The following is a 17,170-nucleotide window of genomic DNA, read 5'->3' as shown; positions in this document are numbered from 1 at the left end:
TAAGGCACGAGAGTCCAGAAAAGCTTGGCTACAACATAGTCGTGCTTCTATACATCTAAGTGTCAACGAATTTAATTATTTGGATAATACATTTAGAAACGCGTGAAGCCAATAACTATTACTATTTAGTTTATTCTTTCGTTCTTTCAATTCTTTTAATAGCAAACAGTACTGGTTGAATTGAGAATCCTCGATTCTCCCATCTTCAACACCCAAAACATGTAAACTCTTCGAGCTTCGAAATCACGTGCCACAAGAGCTTAGAAACAGTACTTTTGAGCTCGTTTAGATGGTCTCTGATCTCTTTGTGACTGTGGTTCGCCTTTATCATCATGTGTACCAACCCATATGCCTTCTCTTCCACAGAGATACCAAGCCCTACAATCGTATGTCTGACCTCCAATCAGCAAAATATGAGACAAGCATAAACTGACAGTATTATTTAGCACTATGGCAAACAACAACGACCAAAGCAGCGCCACGGGTGCACTCTCAAGACAAGTTGCCAGACAAATCAGGCAAGCCCGAGGGCATTCCACAGGACGACCGGACGCAACAAACGCCCACCAAGCTACCTCATTTCGCAACCCTATCCGACCTGGCATGGCCAGCAGCCGCTTTGCCACTTTTACAAGTGAAGACCAATCTGAGCCCGCGCCCGATCCAATGGACATTGATCCAATGGAGATCGGCAGCCCTCCTCCCCAACAGGCTCAGCCTGCACCAACCACCACCCTGACTCGCATAAACGAGCAGGCTCAGAACAGTGGCATGCACCGCCAAAAGTTTTACCTCTCCATTGGGCCCCGTCCTATGCCAACTCTGGACCTCGACGTGCTGACCGTCGCTCGCGCTGAAGTGACTCGTCTTCAGAGAGCGGGACTGCCAGTTCTGGAGTCCCTGCCTGAGCGAGCTGGTCCGCATCTCTACATCCGTATTGATACGGGTCAGGCGAGCCGTGATCAGGCACTCGCTCGTGCTGATCTTCGAATGGGTATCATGCAGGACATGATACGGGACGGCTTCGGCTGGTTCTCGGGTCTGCCTTACCGCCACCCGCATTTCGAGGTGAAGTTCCTCCGTGGTCCACGCCTCTAGATTGAGGCTGTGTGACTGGGTCAATGAGACCCATAAGCTTTTTGGGGTGAGAAGTGGGATGGGGATTTGCTCCTGCTTCTCCTCCGCGTTCTTACATACGGATAGCCACAAATGATATTCTTAGTGATTTTGCTTTCACCTGTAGATCATATAGGCCTCAAATATTTATCTACTGTACCTAGGCTACTGGTTAGAATAGAGTAATCAGTGAATTTCGAGTGATCCCAAACACTATAGTCTCATAGTTTCATAGCCTCAATAACTCCACAACAAACTCCAGCAATGCAATTCCCATTCAATCCCACCAAAACAAAATGCAACCCTTACTTGTCAACCGGACGCAAAGCCAATGTAGTCTTCCTCTTCTCACACCCCTGCCAAGTCCGCTCAACGGCCTGGATAGTAGGCCAGACCTGCTCACGAGCATCCTTCCGACTGACGCCCTCCTCAAGCAACTTCTCATACGGCGTATGAACATGTCGAATATGCGCCTCCACAGCCAATAGCGTCTTTCGATCGTCGCTGATCATCCCTGTCCGCCCTACACGCCCCGATCCCTTGAGGAAGGCATGTTCCAGGACGATTTTGAGGGTTTCCTTGGGCATAAGCGGGAATTCACTCTTCAAGAGTTCTCGGGATTTGGAGAGATCCTTAGCGTCACGCACTTGCACGGCGTTGGCGCGTGATTCTTTTGTTGCGGCGGCTGATTCAAGAACTTCTGTATAGATTTCTTCGGGCACTCGGATTCCCAGAGTTCTTTTGCCCGTGCGGTTCTGGGGCTGTTAGCGGTCCTTCTCTGGGCTTGAAACTGATGGTTCGAATGAGCGCTTACGTAGACGACATATACTATTCGCTCGGACTCTTTGGTCTTACTGCGGCAGTGTCGAGTGATGTATACATCACCCTTGGGGACTAGAACGTACCCATCTGGCAAAGGTACTTGCTCAACAATATTCTGATTCAATGTTTAGCGTGATATCCTTCTATATCAATACAGCTCAAACTTACCCTTTCGAGGGGATCATCGGAGACAGGAATGAGTGCGGCCCATGTTTTCTTGGGTTTGCGACGCTTTGTCTTCTCGTTGAGTACTTCGGCAAGCGGTTGGGCCGGCGAGCCTGCGTCTATCGGACGTGCATGGCCTTCGCGAGTGCGGACACCACGATTCTTCTTTCTCGCACGTGGCTTGCGTTTGCGAACTTTGGGTTTAGTGGTTGGTGCCATGTTGGGTGTTCATGGAGCCAAGGAGGTGGATGAGTTGATGGTTGACACTGTTAAGATGCGACCACATCGATTCCATTGAGCGAGGGGTTCTGGCAGTACTGAGATCTGATTGTCATTCAATGTTATTTTTGGACCTGAAACAATTGCGGGTCATTGATACTTCCACGGTTTACGGTCAAAGCAGATCAGAAACTGTGGCTGTGGCACTGTGGCTGTGCGAAGCCGAGGTCATTTTGATGCTTAGATAATCAGGCCTTGAATCTAACCTTGGAAGAATCTGGCTACTACAGCTATTACTACTTTAGACTCGATACATCTATCGACCATTATGCGTACAGACATATGTCATCGTATGTTCACATCACATGATATGTTTTCCAGGACTGCCTACCTTCCTTACCTCTCAACCCTTGTCGATGAGATATGTATGTAAGTCTGATGGATTTCGAAAGTGCGAAAGTGGTAAGAGTTTCTTATACACAGTCACCAGGCGGTAAACAATCTCCACGCTCTTTCCTTCTGAAGACTTCAACTTTAGAAGGCAAACATATTCAATTTCCAGGGCTCTCGCTTGCTCTACTCCGTACTTCTACTCCCCTCTAACTTCCAAGGTTCTAACTGACTTGTCTCCTACTTCCATGCGATTCCTAGGTCTGGCTCTAGTCGGCTTAGGACAACAGAAAGTTGGATTGCGGTATCTAATAGGCTTTGTCCAACGTTTATTGGGTAGATTATATTCACTACTCTTCCTTGGATGAAATAAGTACGTACCTCTGTATTAAAAGGCCTATTCTTATCAAACGGGAATATAATGATTAACAAAAGCGAGCTTGAATACCAGTGAGCATTAAGATAGGTAACTATCTAATACAGAGAGTAGGCATCTCTAGGCCAATCGGCTGGCACAAAATGTACCTAACGAACATCTCTACAGGCCCCTTGTGTGGATCTTCAAAGGTCCATGATTGCGAATGTTGTAAGTTAGTTATCCTGGGTTGTGGCTTGGTTTGTCAGGTAACTCTTTTTCAATGGCCCGCTAATTTTGCCAGAAAATCAACGACTCGGACCCCCGCTGCAAGGCTCTTAAGTGTGACTACCTCGCTATATAGTGAAACCACATAAAATATTTGGAACACTGTAGCCCTGGAGTCCGGGGGCTCACATATTGGCATCCTCTTTGGGACTAGCGGACCCAGACGAGAGCCTCACAGATGACGTACTCATCTCTACCAATCATAACCCACCGGTCCCAGATGCATGTAGCCAATCAATATTTGATTTCCCTTTTGAGAACTATTATTCAGTCGCAATGGCAATGGCGTGGGCGGGGTCTGACTCAGTCGACTGGTGAGTAATTGCAGGGCCATGAGCTTGGAATTAGAAGCATGAGTGTTTTGCTAACTGTGCTATTCTGCAATAATTGAATATTGGCTCTCCGTATTAGGAATATATAACTGGCTCCAATTCTGCATCTTAGTTAATAACTACTTAAATGTAGCAAAATACATACAATTACCTTGGAATGGAAGTGAAACCCTATGCATAACCCATGGACCACGAGATAATATACTTTTGTGTACTCCGTGAGCAAAATCGGCAAACAAAAGTCTAGTAGCTACTAGTACATATATGGATGTATCTTCATAATATTGGTACTTCTCTTCTCTCTTCTCACACTTTCATATCTCTAACACACCTATACACACAAACCATGGCCTCCAGTGACACTTGGATAAATCCTCTCGTTCGATATCGAATACATCAGCATTCGCCCAAGCAAGAGATGGAAGAATATCCGGATATTGAGTCAGGGCAGTTTGACGACATTGATGCTAAATTTGGCGCTACCTTGAAGGGTACCATTACCGTTCTCGAATATGACAACTATCGTACTCGCAGGAAGAGTACCATTTCGATGTTATCAGATAATCATCCTCCACCTCGAATATCGAGATTTTTGAAGATGCGTGTATACTGGGCAAGATTGCGACATTGGTGACTTGGAATAATGGGATTACAACTCGGGATGTAGGGATACATCCTACATTTGGTGGCCGTTCCTCTTATACAAGATGTTTCTCAGTCTCATTGTCTGGTTGCGTTATTTTTGTATATTATTAAATTTAGTCTTAATCTCAGTGCAAGTCCATACTGACGGTGATGCCTGATATTAATAGTTCCCAGGTGCTCCCTGGACCCTAGAGTTGATTACAAACGTGACAGTATGAACTAATATTCGTAATAAGTCACATTCGCTGCTCTGCAGATGGAAAAAGATAAATGTACAAGACAATATGGTACAACATAGAACAACAGTGGGTATAATACAAGTCTGGTAAAAGAAACCAAGCCGATTCCAGACCCAACAAGGATAAACAAGAAGATAGTAGGCCATGCCATGGAAGGGCTCGTAGGGGAAGTGAAATGAGAAGCACAAACTAACAGTTCAAGCGCCGTACATCCGCACATCCTCTGCGTCAACTTCCTCACGGCGGCGGAGGAACGTAGCCTCCTCGAAGTCATCCATGTCCATAATGGGCTGTTCAATCTTGCTGTGTCGCACAGCAAGGATACGGCGACTTTGGCCCAAATTCGGAGACAGGATGGTTCGTCCGCATGAGTTCTCGTTCCAGGATCCGAAATTGTTGGATGATTCATCAACATCCTCATCGACCAGAATGTCACCATCTAATTCCAAAGCCCGCTTTTGACCGCCCAAGGCAAATGACACAGCCGAGTCTTGGCTGCTTGATGGGATCGAGTATGCGTCGCCATCGTCGGTAACGAGGGAGTCATCGTGGCTGGAGGATTTACCAGTGCCGGAAAAAGGTGACAGCTCAGAGTATCTGCTGCCGTGGTAGGGTTGAGCACGCGGGGTTTGACCGACAGCTGTCGAGAGTGGGGCCTTTTCTTCTGTCTTGGACATGTTGGTTCTATAACCGTCTGCGACGGATTTCCGAACCCGCATTCCGACAGACAGAAGCGATGACTGAACTTTGGCAGGCACAACCGGGTGGGCAGAGAATGTTGCTGCGGCGTAATGGTGGTGGTGTGACACCGCAGGTGTAGCTGAAGACACTGGTTCCGAGGCGGATGTGAAGAACGTTGTGATAGGAGGTTGGAAGCGTCGTCGCTTTGACAAGTCGCTATTGCTGGGTGCCATGTTGGAAAAGGGATATGCGGTTTTCGATTTCAATATGGGAGTATTCTCAAAATGCCCACGAGTGAGTGACGTAGTGTAGTGGGAAAAGGGAAGAAAAAGAAAAAAGGACGAGGCTGCTCAGGCAACGGGGACGCCACTTAACGCGGTACGCGTTGATCAACGCATAGTACCCCCACTAATATCGCGTCGTGGAACCAATCGAGCACCTTTAATTAATCTTTACTTTATACGATGGAGTATAATCATTGATAGGGTTATGGCTGTCATAAGGTAGTATATGCTCTTTATGGTCTATCCTGTGAGCCTCGTGCAATGACAAAAGTAATGTACTGTATATAACAAATCATTATTTTTAAGAAAAACGGACATAAAAAGCCTATCACTGGCCAACGTTTCCTCTCCGTCCGCCTCTCTTGCCACGATCGACGTGAGCCCGAAGCACAGCACGGGTCTCCACCAAACTTCTCTTGTTCTTGCTGCGCGCCTTGCCCAACGTCATGAGGAAGTTCTTCTTGCGAGCCTTTTCCTTGTTGGTAGAACTCTTTCCTTGCTCCACCTTGCGTTCCTTGCGACGAGCCTCCTTACTCATATGCTCAGTCTTGCCCTCCTTGGCGTGGGCAATACGTTCCTCACGAGTGGCCCTGGCGGCAGATAGAGCAGCAAGACCCTCAATCTCACCAGCGGTCAATGGGTCATCGGTATGGCGGGAGGTCCATGGGGCAGCGACGCGGCCCTTGTTGCCCGGAAGAGTGGCTTCGGCTGCGGCCTGAGCACGAAGCTCCGTAAGTTTGGCGAGATCAGCTGGGGTGAGGATGCGGGTGGTGGCCAGTTTCATGAAATCAATGGGTTTTTCGGCTTCTTTTTCGGTGTCCTTCTTGGTCTCTTCGTCCTGTTTGGCCTTCTTTGATGCCGGCTTGCCTTCATCCTCGGAATCACTCAGTACAATGTCAACATCTTCCTCCACATTGATCCATTCTCCGTCGACATCGCTGTCCTCGTCCTCTTCGACGTTCCAGGCTGCCCAGTCGGCCTCGTCGTTCTCCTCTTCGTTATCTTCCGCATCAGATGGAAGGCCATTCTCGATGTTCTTCTTGCGACGCTCCTCATCTTTCCACTTAGCCAAGAGTTCCAGACCCTCAATTTCGCCGGCCTCCTGCTGACCGTAACGTCTCTCTGGTCTCTCACCAGCACGTAAACTCATCGAGGCCTCCTTGCCACGGTCACGCTTCTTCAGCATCTGCGCACCAACATCACGGTACAGACTGAGGAGACCCTTGGAGGCCATCATGACACCCTTATCCTTACTCTTCTTGTACATGACGAGATCCTGCAACAGGGTCTCATCAATAGCCAAAGGCTGTCTAGCACAAATTTCACGGATGGCATTCAGACCAGCCGTGGCGACTTCACCGGCAGATGCTTCGGACACGAACTCATTTGCAATCTTCTGAATCAGAGGCTCGAGAACATCAGGAGGCACCAAGTCGTGCGAGGCTTGGGCTAGAGATGCCAGGAATGAAGTCACAGAAGGTTGGCGGGGCGTAAGGTACTTTTGGAAGTAAGAGTAGAGCGGCATGATGTGCAACTTGTGCAAGCCGACCAGGCGAGAGACCAGCTGTAGCACCTGAAGCTTTTGCTCCAGATTCAACTTAGACTTGCTGTTCTGGAGATGCTTGAAGAACATGTTATCCGCGAATCCTTGGGGATCGTGAAGCAAATGAAGCGCGGAGAAGTTGAGAGGATTGGGATTTCCCTTCTTGCGCTCCTTGTTCCTGACCGCTTTGATGGCCTTTTCGGCGACACGGGCCTTCTTTCGGGTCTTCTTATTGATGGTAAGTTGATGCTTAACCTGGCCAACACTGACTTCTTCTTCACTGTCTTCGTCCTCTAATTCCTCGCGCTCCTTATCGCCACCGAGGAAGAAACGGACTCCACCGATGATGACCTTCTCATTTTGTGACAAAGCTGCCTCCTTCATGATCTCAACGGCCTTAGCCTCCGTCCAGATTTGGCGCTTCCATAGCTCTCTGGTGATCTTGATCGCCCACAGGCCTTTAGCCGATGTGCGGTCTGATGTGACCAAGTTGAATAGAACTGTTTGCATAGTCCGGTTCAACTTGTGGTTAGTGGTCTTTGCATTTGCGGTTCGTAGCTCAGAGAGGATCTTTTGGAAGAGCAGAGCCCGCAGGGTCTTGCTAGGTGTAGAGATGAGGATGGGGAAGAGAGTGTGAAGTAGCCTAGAGTAGTGGTTAGGATCGAAAGTAGGGAAGTAATGAAAGGGTCTTCGCACTTTGCTGAATCTATAAGATCCTTCTTCTTCAAAAGCGCTAAACTTCCAACCAGCTTCTCCCGCAACTCTGTCTCCAATACCAGGTGGTGCTGCATGAGCATATCAATGAGCTGTTGCGGGAAATCCTTACAGATGCCCGGGTAACAGTCGGCCACATGAGAGATGAAGTCAATGAGATCCCGAAGAGAAATCAGACCGGTGTCCGTAGCAGATGTAGGCGCCGCCATGAAAATCTCACGATGGGATTCATATTGGTAATGTTGGGCGCGAAAATCCTCGATATAAGACCTGAAAAGCAAAGCGATAATTAATCCCCGACCGTGTACAAAATAGCATAGGGAACTCTGCATATAACTTACTTAGGATCTCTGCGAATCTTGTGCTGCAAATTGGGCCTGCGAATCGCAAAAAAAAGATGTTAGCATCACGGACTGAAGCCTCTGACCAATTGATCAGGGCGCATCGGGTCAGACATTTACGTACAGGTCAGCCTCGACCTTTTCCAAGGCTCCCAGCTTTCTTTTCACCATTTTTGGAGTTGAAAATAAGAATGTGGTGGTTGGGGAGGGTATGTTGGAGGTCCGAAACTTTTTTTCTCCGTATTCGCCGTATCGATAAGCGATGAAAAATCTCAACCTTGGCAATATCTGATTTGGCTAGAACTATCAAATCATAAACATTAAGACATTGGATCATGTTGATCGTATATTCTTCTACAATCTCTATGCTAGACTTGCTAGATCCATTCAAAAACGAGAATAAAAGAAATTTTTTCTTTTTAGGAAATAGGTCTTTACGACCCAAGGTCTTCATGATCGCATCACAACTACAAAGAAAGCCGTCCGAATGCGTTCCCTTTTAAGATCGTGCTTCCTCCTTGACTGTATCACATTATGTACAGCCTTGCAGATGCATGCGAATCCACTGAATCCCGGTTAAAACCCCGTCCACTCCAGTATACGCAGACAGAGGACCAAACGGAGAACAAATCCAACACAACCCCTTTACCGGTTGCTCTTGGCAACACGCTCGAGCTCATCCTTCTTCTTGATAGCGTAGGAGTTGGAAGAACCCTTGGCGGCGTTGATCAGCTCCTCAGCAAGGCACTCAGCAATGCTCTTGATGTTGCGGAAAGAGGCCTCGCGAGCACCGATGGTGAGCAGAGAGATAGACTGGTTCACGCGACGGAGGGGAGACACATCGACGGCTGGAAGGGAGTTAGTATTTGATACCAGACATGGCGAGACAAGACTTTTTCACATACCCTGGCGACGGACGGTACCCTGGCTACCGATACGGGTGGAGTCCTCACGGGGACCGCAGTTGACAATGGCGTCAACGGCAACCTGGAGAGGGTTCTGGTCGGTCATGATGTGAACCTGTAGAATTGAGAATTAGCGTCTGAATTGGATAGTTGAATGGTTGAATTGGTCGGAGTGGCACATACAATCTCGAAAGCGTGGGCGACGATGCGAACGGCCAGAAGCTTCTTTCCGTTGTTGCGGCCGTTCATCATGAGAGAGTTGGTGAGACGCTCGATGATAGGGCACTGAGCCTTGCGGAAACGCTTGGCGGCATAGCGACCGGCAGAGTGGGAGAGGTAGACGGGGGAGCGGATCTGGATGTAGTCGCTGTCATGGCGGGTCAGCACCTCTGTAAACCTGATAGTCGCGCGATTGCCGGTCCTTGTGCGCGCTGTTGATTTCCTGCTGTGTGCGAAAAGAAAACTAGTTCCAAGCCGTGTTGTGTCCCCTCCGATAAAGAATTTCGATATCCCCCTTCCAGTTGTCGAAGTCTTGCCATTCCACCAATTCGACTCGTTCTTTTCTCGCACACAACAGGAATTCACTCGGCGCATAGAGGACCTGATAGAAAGACTCACGTCAGGGAAATATCCCGGATCTCGACATCATCGTAGCTCCACTTGTTGAACAGCTTGATGCTGCCCTGCTCGGCCAGAACCTCCTTGGGCAGGACAGGGAAGGCGGCGACCTCGACGTCCCCGTTGTCGGACATGTTGACTGTGCGGGAGGGGTTCGTGGGAAATTGACCGGGTTGTCGTTTGGTGGTTGAACGTCGATGAGGTTCCGGGTATCCAAGAAAGAAATTGGTGTGCCTCGCTTAGGTTGTGCGGGGGTCATGTGATTAGGGTAGGCTGATAGTGGATATCACCTGATTCATGCCTCGGTGCCTCAGTGCCTGAGGAAGGAAACTTTATGACGATCCACACCCAAATAATCCCAGCCTTATATTGATCGCACTGACTGTCTACTGATTCTACTGAATACTTTTGGGCTTTGATTCCATATCAAATTTACATCTATTCAATTTAAGCCAAAATCCTCCACTGAACACACGAACCTAGCCCCAAATTGGTGTAACTTGGTGTCTCATTCCCAGTAGTTCCGAGCCTAGACTGGGACACGCGATACACCAAGTCAGACAGTACCTGAACAGCCACAACTTTCATCGGAACTCTATGCAGTAGGCTTGATGGTATAGATGTAGAATTTTCTCGTCACCTTCTATATATATCTGAGACAACCATATCTGGGGGTATATATAGTCTCTCCGTCGCATGTCTCAGGCTCTCGGCTCGTCTGACCGCCTTGGCGGGTGACGTTGCGCGGGTGTCTTGCGCGAAGATCAGAGACAGGACGGATTGACTCGCTGATCGACTCACACCCCGGTAAATACAACCTGCGGCTATCAGGGCTGCACTTGGCAAATCCGCCACCCCTCATCTGCGCCCTCGAGACGCTCATTGCGATGAGGTGTTCTTGACTCCGTGCCCCCCATCCCTCCCCCGCGCTTTTGATACGTTTCCCCGAATTGAGGCTTTCCGACCCTCCATCTAAATGGCGGAAGAGTCTCCCGAGATACAGGCCGCTTTGCGGGACCTAGATCGGGAATTGGAGGTATGTACATCTCGTGCACTTGTTGTATGCTTTTTCTTATGTATGATCCATGACAGGAGGGCGATATCACTCAAAAAGGGTAAGCTATCCCTGGCTACAACCAGTATTACAAGCCAATTGTGCCTTGTCATAGATTTGGTTCTTGCGACAGAGATTTCTGGACCAGCAGATGCATAGGACTGACAACGACAAGATACCAGAAGCGACGTACGATCCTGCTTTCGCAATATTTCGGTCCCAACAAGCCCCTTGATATCAATTCACAGGCCGGTCTTGGCTACGATGCATCCCCAACCAGCCCTGGAAGGGTCCCGCCGGCCATTCTGAGCGTTCGCCCACCAACTGCCGATTCTTCCCTGCCACACGTCACTTCCCCCATTTACGCAGGCAGTCATGGCTCACAGGGCAGCGGAGCCGTCGGATATGATCAAGGTGCCGGTATAAATACACAGGATCAGTCGCATGCATCGCTAGGGTCTCATCGTAGAGAAAGCATGCTCCAAGCTCATGACCGCGCGCCTTCAGGGAGCTCTTACGACTCCCTCTTCCTTCCTAAACCCCCAGCCCCAGGGTTACAAGGCCAGGATGGTTCCAGAACCGCAACTTTAATGAGTCAGAACTACGCGTTCAATCCAAATTCTCAGCCCGAATATATGTCTCAGCCCGAGTACGCTCAGGAGTACCCTCAGGAGTACCCTCAGGAGTACGCTCAGGAATATCCTCAGGAGTATACCCCCGCCGAACCTGAGTACGCGGACGAGGGCATGGCATATTACGATCCAGCATCTGGAGCGCCCACGCGACAGTCCACGATGCTTGATTCCCAGCAGGGCTACTTTTCCGACTTTGCGGGGCAACAGCATGATGATTATAGGGATAGCTATGGAGGTGGCTTCCACCGCTATTCTCAGTCCGGGGAAGCCTTTTCGCCAACAGCAAACATGGCCCCGCCATTGATGCCTGCTGGGGCGGAACTTCAGCACGGACCGGCTATTGAGCATCTACTTCCCCTCGAACCTCGAGAGATTCCTTTCTCATTGAACGATCCGCACGACAAAAATGTCCCCATGTCGAACTTTGACAACCTGCCCGCGGTGTTACGGCATCGTGCTCGGGCTCACCCCAAGCAAGCAGCATATTGGGTGCTGGATGCAAAGGGCAAGGAGGTTGCATCGATAACGTGGGAAAAACTGTCTAGTCGCGCCGAGAAAGTTGCTCAGGTTATTCGCGATAAGAGTAATCTATATCGCGGAGATCGTGTCGCTCTCATCTACCGCGAAGCTGAAATTATCGAGTTCGCTGTCGCGCTCTTGGGCTGCTTTATTGCAGGAGTTGTCGCCGTGCCTATCAACAGTCTGGATGATTACACAAGTCTAAATATTGTGCTCACCTCAACGCAGGCACATCTGGCATTGACAACTGAGAATAACCTGAAGAACTTCCAACGCGATATCACAGCTCAAAAACTCAGTTGGCCACGAGGAGTCGAGTGGTGGAAGACGAATGAGTTCGGCAGTTTCCATCCAAAGAAGAAGGACGATACACCTGCGCTGCAGGTCCCCGATCTGGCCTATATTGAGTTTGCGAGGGCCCCGACGGGTGATATGCGTGGTGTTGTGATGAGCCACCGGACTATCATGCATCAAATGGCATGTCTGAGTGCGATCATTTCTACAGTTCCTGTGGAGTCAAGCGCTAGGCAATATAGCACTAAGGGAGAGACGATCATCAGTTACCTCGATCCGAGACAAGGAATTGGTATGATCATGGCCATTCTCTTCACCGTTTACGGTGGCCATACAACCGTTTGGCACGAGGACCGGGCTGTGGAAACACCCGGTTTATATGCCCATCTCATCACCAAATACAAGGCATCAGTCATGGCGACCGATTACTCTGGCTTGAAGATCGCCACCTACAACTACCAGCAAGATCCGATGGCCACAAGACATTTTAAGAAAAACTCGGAACCTAATTTCAGCAGCGTCAAACTCTGTCTCATCGATACGCTTACTCTCGACCCTGAGTTCCATGAAATCCTGGCAGACAGATGGCTTCGGCCAATGAGGAACCCACGGGCTAGAGAAATTGTGGCTCCGATGCTCTGCTTACCAGAGCATGGAGGTATGGTCATTAGTATGCGTGACTGGCTCGGTGGTGAAGAGCGAATGGGATGTTCCTTGACCCATGAAATGGACCCAGCCGGCCGCGATGATTATAAGAAAGAGGACGAGAGCCTTACCAAGTCTGAGACTAAAACGGGCTTCGGAAGCAGTCTTCTGGGTGGTGGATCACGAGTTTCTACGATCAAGCAGAGCCCTAAAAACGAGCTTAGCGAGGTGCTTCTAGACAAAGAGGCATTAAAGAGCAATGAAGTGGTTGTGCTAGCCATGGGCGAGGATGCACGAAAGTATGCCAGCAGTATGCCGCATGCTGTACGCGTTGGCGCTTTCGGCTACCCAATTCCTGACGCAACTCTCGCTGTCGTTGATCCGGAGACCAATCTCCTTTGTACGCCAAATGTTATTGGAGAGATTTGGGTTGATTCACCCTCTCTTTCTGGTGGCTTCTGGGCATTGCCGAAACACACAGAGGCCATATTCCACGCTCGCCCCTACAAATTCGAGGAGCCTAACCCGACCCCGATACTCGTGGAACCTGAATTCCTGCGCACTGGTCTACTTGGATGTGTGATTGAGGGCCGACTTTTCGTGCTTGGTCTCTACGAGGATCGTCTCCGCCAAAAAGTCGAATGGGTTGAGCACGGCCAAGAGATTGTGGAACATCGATACTTCTTCGTTCAACATCTAACAGTTAGCATTCTTAAGAAGGTGCCGAAAATTCATGATTGTACTGCGTTCGATGTGTTTGTTAACGAAGAACATCTTCCTGTGATTATTTTGGAGTCTTACTCGGCCTCAACGGCGCCAACAACTTCCGGCGGTCCGCCAAGGCAGCTCGACTCGGTTCTTCTTGATTCGCTCGCCGACAGGTGTATGGAGGTACTATACCAAGAGCATCATCTACGGGTATACTGTGTTCTACTTACAGCCCCGAACAGTCTGCCGCGCGTTACCAAGAATGGCAGACAAGAAATTGGCAACATGCTCTGTCGCAAAGATTTCGAGTGCGGTATGCTGCAAGCAGTGCATGTTAAGTTTGGAGTTGAACGATCAGTGATGAACCTGCCCGTCGGTGTTGATCCTGAGGGTGGAATCTGGTCCCCCACTGCTCTAGCATCACGACAAGACTTGCTTGCCTACCAGGAAAAGCAATATTCGGGTGTGGATTATCGCGATGTAGTGATGGATGACCGAACTTCCACCCCATTGAACAACTTTAACACAATCGTCGACCTTCTTCAATGGCGAGTCGCTCGCCAAGCTGAAGAATTGGCTTACTGCTCTATCGATAGCCGTGGAAAGGAAGGAAAAGGCGTCACCTGGAAGAAGTTTGACCTCAAAGTTTCTGCGGTGGCGACCTACCTCAAGAACAAGGTGAAGGTGCGACCAGGAGATCATCTCGTGCTGATGTACACCCACTCGGAAGAGTACGTCTATGCCGTCCATGCTTGTCTGTGCTTGGGTGCCGTTGTCATCCCGATGGCTCCTATTGATCAAAACCGTCTTTCGGAGGATGCTCCTGCATTCTTGCACGTCATCGGCGACTTCAACATCAAGGCCATCATTGTCAATAACGATGTTGACCATGTCATGAGGCAGAAGCTTGTGTCGCAGCATATCAAGCAGTCCGCCCAGGTTCTTCGCATTGGTGTTCCTGCTATATACAATACCACAAAGCCCTCGAAGCAGTCCCACGGATGTCGCGAGCTCGGCTACACTGTGAAGGATACTTGGCTCCAGGGTAACCAGCCTGCTATGGTCTGGACTTATTGGACCCCAGATCAGCGAAGAATCTCGGTGCAAATTTCCCATGAAACCATAATGGGCATGTGCAAGGTTCAAAAAGAAACCTGCCAAATGACAAGCTCAAGGCCGGTGCTTGGAAGTGTTCGAAGTACCCTGGGTCTCGGATTCCTCCACACCTGCTTGATGGGCATTTACGTCGGTAAGTTTGCTGCTAATCTATGAACATCTCCACCCTAACATATTATTCAGGTGCGCCTACATATCTAGTTTCACCAGTCGATTTCGCTCAAAACCCATTGACTCTCTTCGTAACCCTTGCTCGGTACAAGATCAAGGACACTTACGCCACCAGTCAGATGTTGGATTACGCAATGAGTGCTATGGCTGGAAAAGGCTTCCAGCTTCAAGAACTGAAGAACCTGATGATTTCCGCAGAGGGGCGGCCTAGAACGGATCTCTGTATGTGTCGTCACCATCAGAGCCATGAAGAGAAGCTAATCCGATTATACAGATGGAAAGGTACGCCTACATTTCGCCAATGCCAGCTTGGACCGTACCTCGATCAACGTCATTTACTCGCACGTTCTCAACCCGATGGTTACCACACGATCATACATGTGCATTGAGCCGATCGAACTATGGCTCGACTTGCGAAGCCTCCGTCAAGGTCTTATTTACCCCGTAGACCCCGATGCCGATCCTACCGCGCTTTTGCTGCAGGATTCGGGCATGGTCCCAGTTAACACACAGATTGCGATCGTGAACCCGGAGACCTGCACTCTCTCGCACGTTGGAGAGTACGGTGAGATCTGGGTCCAGTCCGACGCTTGCGCTGAGGGGTTCTACAAATCAAAGCAAGAATTTGACTCCGAGCGGTTGAACGGCAGAGTTGCAGACGGTGACCCCAGCGTGCCTTATGTCCGTACTGGTGATCTTGGTTTCCTTCACACCGTTACTCGGCCGATCGGTCCTGGCGGCCAGCCAGTTGATATGCAAGTCCTCTTCCTCCTCGGCAGTATCGGCGAAACTTTTGAAGTCAATGGACTCAATCACTTCCCTATGGACATTGAAAACTCCGTAGAGAGTTGCCACCGCAATATCGTGAATGGAGGATGGTAAGTAGATGATAATCTATTGAGATCTGACCTGGAGGCTAACATTCTCAGTGCTATTTTCCAAGCCGGTGGCTTGGTCGTTGTTGTCGTTGAAGTTACCCGAAAAGCCTATCTAGCGGCCCTGGTCCCCGTCATTGTTGATGTTATCCTCATGGAGCACCAAGTCGTTGCGGATATTGTCGCATTCGTCTCCCACGGCGACTTCCCCCGCTCTCGTCTAGGCGAGAAGCAGCGCGGCAAGGTTCTCGCCTCATGGGTAACCCGGAAGCTGCGAACCATTGCTCAGTTCAGTATTCGCGACCTGGAGGGCGATAGCCCATTTGCGGACATACCTCAGCACCGGATGAGCAGAGTTTCCAAGGCTGGAAGCACCATGGGCACCAGCATCCGACAGTCCACAATGAATCCGGATATCGACGCAAATGTCCCTCGCTCTCTACGTGGGGTGACATTGGAAGAGACCAGTCATCCCGCGGCTACTTATCAGACCGGCCAAGCCGGGTCTGTGCCGTATGAACTGGGGAGTGTTACTGACAATAGTCCTCTTGCCACTCCTATCCCCGGGCCTAGCTCTGCTGTGCCTCACATCAAGGAGCCACAGTCTGCCACGGTCGTAGCCGAGTTTGATGATCAACACTACAACACGTTGGATCCCACCGCGGGTACGTCCGCCGTGGACCGTGATTTCCGGTTCAGTTTTGATATGGCCGACAACCCTGACCAGTCTCAATCGTATGGACACCCTGGCGATGAACGGCCCTCGACGGGACGAGAGCCGCTTCCTAGCCAACAGGGATGGAACCCCAACAGCCCCCAGGCTGCTAGCACACCCCCTGCTGAGACGGCACGTCCAAGCACACAGGACAGTGGGGTCAATGATTGGCCCCAAGAAGCTCTCATGTACCAGTCGGCACTAGGCGCAGAAGACGGGCATGACGTTGGCCGCACAGACAGCGACAATTCTGCACCGCCAAATCGGCAACTACGAGGCTTGAACTTGGATTGAGCCCGTACATTGTACAGATTGGAAATGATACCTTTTTAAAAGCCGGCCGGCGTGTTTGCTTGACAGTTCTGATCTTCTTTTCCCCCTAGCATTGCTTGTTCTTTATCCGGCTTATCCTCAATACCTTAGCTCTATGTTTGTAATTTGTACATACCCAGTATATCTTTCTGACGCTTGTAGATCAGATTTCTGATTTGGTTGATCGTTATCATATGTACTAGACTAAAGGATACGACCCACCCTAACACCATTGATGTGCACAAGCTCGCAATCGCCGATCTTTTTATACTCCGACTGATCGACTTCCCTGTTACTTCCAACCTATCACTGACATGCCGATCATGTACGGAGTACGTTGTACAGCATTACGATTTCTACTCGGATGATCGACAATATGCAATTATATGGAGAAATCACACAACAGCTCCTCGGTCTCTTTACGTCTCTTCCATGACGCAGGGCTTGCAGAAGCCAAAGAGCTAAGCCG

At 49.7% G+C, this 17,170-nt stretch overlaps 6 protein-coding genes across 6 annotated transcripts; 2 read left to right on the top strand and 4 right to left on the bottom strand.

Moving 5' to 3' along the window:
* Nucleotides 1–348: 348 nt before the first annotated feature.
* On the top strand, nucleotides 349–1,098 carry LCP9604111_1321 (uncharacterized protein; the record flags this gene model as incomplete). The annotated part of the gene is made up of 2 exons (XM_039076938.1): nucleotides 349–386; nucleotides 447–1,098. 2 exons carry the CDS (start codon nucleotides 349–351, stop codon nucleotides 1,096–1,098), a joined length of 690 nt encoding a protein of 229 aa, XP_038933869.1.
* A 323-nt stretch (nucleotides 1,099–1,421) lies between these two features.
* LCP9604111_1320 (DUF2293 domain-containing protein) lies at nucleotides 1,422–2,322 on the bottom strand (the record flags this gene model as incomplete). Its single annotated transcript, XM_039076927.1, has 3 exons — nucleotides 1,422–1,871; nucleotides 1,931–2,053; nucleotides 2,107–2,322. The coding sequence occupies 3 exons, from the start codon at nucleotides 2,320–2,322 to the stop codon at nucleotides 1,422–1,424; spliced, it is 789 nt and encodes a 262-aa protein (XP_038933868.1).
* A 2,446-nt stretch (nucleotides 2,323–4,768) lies between these two features.
* On the bottom strand, nucleotides 4,769–5,485 carry LCP9604111_1319 (uncharacterized protein; the record flags this gene model as incomplete). Its single annotated transcript, XM_039076916.1, has 1 exon — nucleotides 4,769–5,485. The coding sequence occupies one exon, from the start codon at nucleotides 5,483–5,485 to the stop codon at nucleotides 4,769–4,771; it is 717 nt and encodes a 238-aa protein (XP_038933867.1).
* A 379-nt stretch (nucleotides 5,486–5,864) lies between these two features.
* LCP9604111_1318 (SDA1 family protein) lies at nucleotides 5,865–8,305 on the bottom strand (the record flags this gene model as incomplete). Its single annotated transcript, XM_039076905.1, has 4 exons — nucleotides 5,865–7,722; nucleotides 7,776–8,063; nucleotides 8,135–8,170; nucleotides 8,259–8,305. 4 exons carry the CDS (start codon nucleotides 8,303–8,305, stop codon nucleotides 5,865–5,867), a joined length of 2,229 nt encoding a protein of 742 aa, XP_038933866.1.
* A 474-nt stretch (nucleotides 8,306–8,779) lies between these two features.
* Nucleotides 8,780–9,791, bottom strand: LCP9604111_1317 (40S ribosomal protein uS7; the record flags this gene model as incomplete). The annotated part of the gene is made up of 4 exons (XM_039076894.1): nucleotides 8,780–8,982; nucleotides 9,040–9,154; nucleotides 9,223–9,406; nucleotides 9,658–9,791. 4 exons carry the CDS (start codon nucleotides 9,789–9,791, stop codon nucleotides 8,780–8,782), a joined length of 636 nt encoding a protein of 211 aa, XP_038933865.1.
* An 842-nt stretch (nucleotides 9,792–10,633) lies between these two features.
* Nucleotides 10,634–16,683, top strand: LCP9604111_1316 (putative AMP binding domain protein; the record flags this gene model as incomplete). Its single annotated transcript, XM_039076883.1, has 6 exons — nucleotides 10,634–10,693; nucleotides 10,750–10,772; nucleotides 10,887–14,761; nucleotides 14,812–15,021; nucleotides 15,074–15,677; nucleotides 15,729–16,683. The coding sequence occupies 6 exons, from the start codon at nucleotides 10,634–10,636 to the stop codon at nucleotides 16,681–16,683; spliced, it is 5,727 nt and encodes a 1,908-aa protein (XP_038933864.1).
* Nucleotides 16,684–17,170: the final 487 nt, after the last annotated feature.

Source organism: Penicillium roqueforti, assembly GCF_015533775.1.
Source record: "Penicillium roqueforti strain LCP96 04111 chromosome Unknown scaffold_01, whole genome shotgun sequence".
NCBI classification, from domain to species: domain Eukaryota; kingdom Fungi; phylum Ascomycota; class Eurotiomycetes; order Eurotiales; family Aspergillaceae; genus Penicillium; species Penicillium roqueforti.
The sequence above is the reverse complement of the archived record's forward strand: the minus strand, read 5'-3'. Positions and strand labels throughout refer to the sequence as shown.